Here is a 4,660-nt window from a genome sequence, read left to right as displayed (position 1 = left end):
AAGGAAATTGCTCAGAGGTAAAAGTCATCGGTTACGGCGTACGAAATCTGCTCGGATTTGGGCTGATGCGAAGAGTTCTGCTTGGGGCAGATGGGAAGGCTGGTGGGATGCAGATACTGTCGCTACTGACACGCATTTTGCGTCGGCTTCGTTTAAACACATATACTTGCATGAGGATCATGATAAGTTTATTTTGAAGCAGTTTCCACTGCAGCAGCCTCGTGACTTGTACCGTAACGCATATTCAATTAATTGTGGTTTTTGCGGGAAACGACATATCTAAAAAGATGTTGCGGGCCTAGGGTATGCTTCCGTTAACGTTGGATGGGACGGAGATTCCGCGACGATAGTTTGGCGGCGAATTTTAGTTGTGCGGTATAGATTAGACTGTCATGTAGGCTGGAACTTCACTCGGCTTGAGGTCAGAGGGAGATTACGGCACCGTGTTGCAGAGATGTGGTCATAGTGTGTGTCGTCCACGTACAACGATGATTCATGTAGTTGTATGAGGGTTGGTTTTTGCGATGGAATGCCAGTGTTGTGTCATGTAATATGGGTTTAATACATACCAGTTCTTGGTGCATATGTATCAATAAACCCTGAACATAAACTGAGTGATAGCGTTAGTTGTAAAGCAGTGTAAAATAATAGATGGCCAGTGACGGTCTACAGAGGAGATCGTGAACTGGTGTATACCTAACTATTCTGTGTCAGCAACCAGAGGGGACTGATAGTAGACATATGAGGTGATCAGTCTTCATATTCTTGTAAGCTATTATATTACTATTTAATATAATTATAATATAAAGTATACGGCTATTTCATTCTAAACTGTTCGTGAATTGAATAAGATACTCACAATGTGTATATATATATATATGTATATATATATATATATATATATACATGTACATATACACATATACCTACATCAATATTTATATGTACATGTATAAATGAAACACTTTATCCGCAACCAGTTTTTATTATATTTATTTACGACTACCGAATTCAACCTGTTACTATATATACTACAACATGGCTATTATTGCTGTTGCCTTATAATTAATGGATAACAATGTGGTTACTTTGGACTATTCAACGTACCATATATACTAATTTAGTGATATGAGAGTGACATTACTTCTGACTCACCGCAGGAAATATAATCTTGGACATTCACTACAACAACTACATTCCGAATTGGATACAAACTGGTCTTGCTCCGGACCGAAATGATTATTCTAAAAAAATACATACATATAGCATCGAGTCAACTACACATCCAGTTTGACATCACGTGCTCATTGTCTATCGAAGCCAAAATGGTGTTCATTGACTGCTCATGAGGCGAGGGCTCTAGAATATCTATCATTTACATATATATGGATATATATAGTCTGGAATGTCTATCCACAAAACGTGTCCTTCTAAGCCAAAAGTATTTGCGGATTCTCATGAAGGCAGACTTCAGTCTTTCTATTCAATACCGTAACTATCATACATATATTTTAAATGGGATGTACTACCAAAAGGCCTCGTTCCAAAATAAGACGAAACTAAAAATATCTATCCATATAATCGGGTCCGCTATGCCTTTAGCTAAACAACACGTCTGTTCGAGTTTTGTAAATCATACAGACATCTGTGTTCACTGCCATTGCAGCAAAAGAGTAGATAGATCCGTCACACTGAGATGAGTAGGTGGCTATTTAGATCGCGGACAAGCTGTGCGTAAAATATAAGAATTTTTAGGATTAGTAACAGGATTCGAATATGCAGAACACACCGAAGCCCTCGGCGGTGAGCCAAAAATGTATACATATAGAGAGCAGAAGAGCTGTCTTTGACGCCTGAATGCTTAAAACATTTCAAAAAGAAATAGAGCCATATAAATTCAAACAGCAAATCTTCGGAGCCGCGCTCACGAGGCAAGTCACTCGATGCTTTGTAATATTATGGGTGGAATGGACATGTACAGCAACATAAACAGCACACAAGAGCACGCCATGGTCGTGAAGGTATTGTCAATCGCTTTTATACGGGAGCAGAAAGATATGCGAATAAGTTCAGCACGCTAAACTAAGAGCATAAATAAGATCGGATCAGCAAGCTCAGCTAAGAGAAGGAATGCGCTATCTGAAAAAACCTAAGAGAATGAGAAAAATATAAAAACATAATCGAGCACTAGCGTGCGTAAATGAGATATTTCCGAATGGTCACAATTGAGAGTTCATGGAAACTCGTATATATCGCATGCAAACATTCAAAACTAAACACGTATCATTCGTGCATCCTATCATAAAAATTGAGATTTTCGGTACAACGTTTACACTGTCACGTTTCAGCTGCGTATCTTCCTGAGGAATACTTACTTTCCAAATGGCGACTTTTGCTTCTTGAAGGTTGAGTTATTACCCTTTCGTTGGAACTTGTGCAAGACTGTGACGCTTCTCAGATTGTTCTTGAGGCCAAAGAAAGTTTCGTACATAGATGAAGTGATCTGCACAGGTTGGTATAAACACAGCACGGTTTAGTTTGAAACCCCATACAGTGTAAGCAACCCCGGAGGGGGTGGAATAGATACTTGTACACACACCCAGACACAGGACAGGATTATGTAATTAACTGAATGGACAGCATGAACCAGATACAGTTCTCCATACACAAGCCAAGAAACAAAACTATGTCCCCATGCACGAAGACTGGACTTGATATATATCTGCACCTCGGCGGAAACACCATGCATCAATTCTGCGCATACTACACTGTATCATAATCTTTCCACGTATTTGTATACTATTTAGACAATGCTGTGTACTGTAGTACCATGATTTATGCACCTATATGCATAACTATTTGAACGATTCTGTGAACTTTTCGGATACTATTTGTACTATAGTGCTCGTACCTACACCTGGTCACACTTTCATTTGCATACTATACTAGAACACGGCTCGGTGTATACACATGTACTGATAGGATAATACTGTGTCCTGTAGGTCACACACCTGCACCTCGACAGAGACCACATCGTTTCTATGCAACTCAGTCGTCTCCAGATCCATCTTCTCGCCCTCAATGTTGTAGTGAGGCAGGTTCAAGCGGATACCACGCATGTTCTCATACACCTCCTTGTCGAACTCAGTAGTCAAACGAGGTGCCTTATCGTTGCCATCCTTCTGCTTGTAGAACATCTTCTTGTCCATCTGTCCGTAGGCGCTCTCCTCGATATTGTCACCCTGCTCATCCTTCTTGTACTTGATGCATTTGGAAGATGCTCCGTCCAGCATCTCGCGCAGCATCTCGGGTCTGTTCTCCCATTGCTGATATATAAGACAATAATATCAACTGAAGATGAGCATAGACTTGTACCTCATCTTAAAAGCCGGTCACCTTCATGCGCGTCCCGAGACAATAACACAAACACCAACACGAACAAGCACCTCGCGCACACACCTTGTACTTGATGCGGAGTTTGGGATAGCTCGACAGATTCTCTGACACGTGATCCACCAGTTTTGAGCGGATGACATCGGTCCATTGTAGGTACCTGTAGAGAAGTACGAGCCCATCGAACGCATGTGTTTAGTCTTAGGCTGGGGAATGTACAATTAGGTCTACCGTATTCCAAAGAATGGATTCATTCTTGAATGCGTACACACTAGACAAATGTGCAAACAAAAACGAAGAGGCGGATACTGAGCCATTTGAAGTATATTTCAACATACACGATCGTACACAGTCGTTCTGAGGTCGAGTTCAAAAAAAACAAGTCAGATGATATACGCACGCGATGTATAGCGATATGCTAGCCTGCCAACGTGTCGAGCTACCCTACTCCTAACGTATCATAAATCGTCGGACACAATATAAACAACGGCAGGTCAGAACGAGATAAATTTATAGAGTACATGCGTGAAGCGCTCGAAACACAGCCAGGTAGATAGATATTCAAGTATGTAGATGTATAATCTTCTTAGTATCATCAAGACATCGAATGTACCATAAACAACAGCAGATTCGAACACAAAATCAGTAGAGCAAACAAATGAAGCACTTGATACATGTCCAGGTGGATACATATACAGATGTTCAAATCTATAGATCAGTTGTACAGATACATTGATACCAAGTGTCAAACCTACCCCTTGAAGTGCTCGTTCGCAGCGGTATCCCTGTCCTCGTCTGTGAGTCCGTTCAAGCCAATGATGACCTTCTGTTTGGCTGTTAGAGGGTCGGCTACTACATCTGCTGAGCCATAGATTTTGCTGCCTAGATCACCCTTGTAACCAGACTATGATCGAGACGAGTGGGATAAGTAAATAAACAATGAAGATTAGTATGGTGTCTATCCATGTTGGTATGACAACATCGAGGTGTCAACTTCAAGGTGGAAATGTACTGCGAGGCTTGGATTTAGATACAACATGCACAGCTTAAGGTGAAAGTTCACAACTATCACCTGTACGTAAATGATCCTAGTATTTGATGCCACTACTGTGACTTTACAAATGCCTTGTGAATGAGTTTCAGAGTAATAGCGCAGTGAATAGCATGTCACATCCGCATGTACACACACGTCTTCATACACACACATATATATATGTGTGTGTGTGTGTGTGTGTGCGTGTGTGTGTGTGTGTGTGTGTGCGTGTGT

General features: G+C 41.0%; 1 protein-coding gene across 1 annotated transcript in view; it reads right to left on the bottom strand.

Moving 5' to 3' along the window:
• Positions 1–1,712: 1,712 nt before the first annotated feature.
• SARC_00936 (hypothetical protein) overlaps positions 1,713–4,660 on the bottom strand; it is a gene marked incomplete at both ends in the record, with an annotated part of 16,562 nt that continues 13,614 nt past the window's right edge. The window contains 5 exons of the mRNA XM_014305361.1: positions 1,713–1,728; positions 2,376–2,503; positions 3,012–3,326; positions 3,460–3,553; positions 4,149–4,297. Of these exons, the coding sequence (XP_014160836.1) occupies positions 1,713–1,728; positions 2,376–2,503; positions 3,012–3,326; positions 3,460–3,553; positions 4,149–4,297 (702 nt within the window). The remainder of the gene's footprint in view (positions 1,729–2,375; positions 2,504–3,011; positions 3,327–3,459; positions 3,554–4,148; positions 4,298–4,660) is intronic.

This window comes from Sphaeroforma arctica (assembly GCF_001186125.1).
Source record: "Sphaeroforma arctica JP610 unplaced genomic scaffold supercont1.33, whole genome shotgun sequence".
Lineage (NCBI taxonomy): Eukaryota > Ichthyosporea > Ichthyophonida > Sphaeroforma > Sphaeroforma arctica.
The sequence above is the reverse complement of the archived record's forward strand: the minus strand, read 5'-3'. Positions and strand labels throughout refer to the sequence as shown.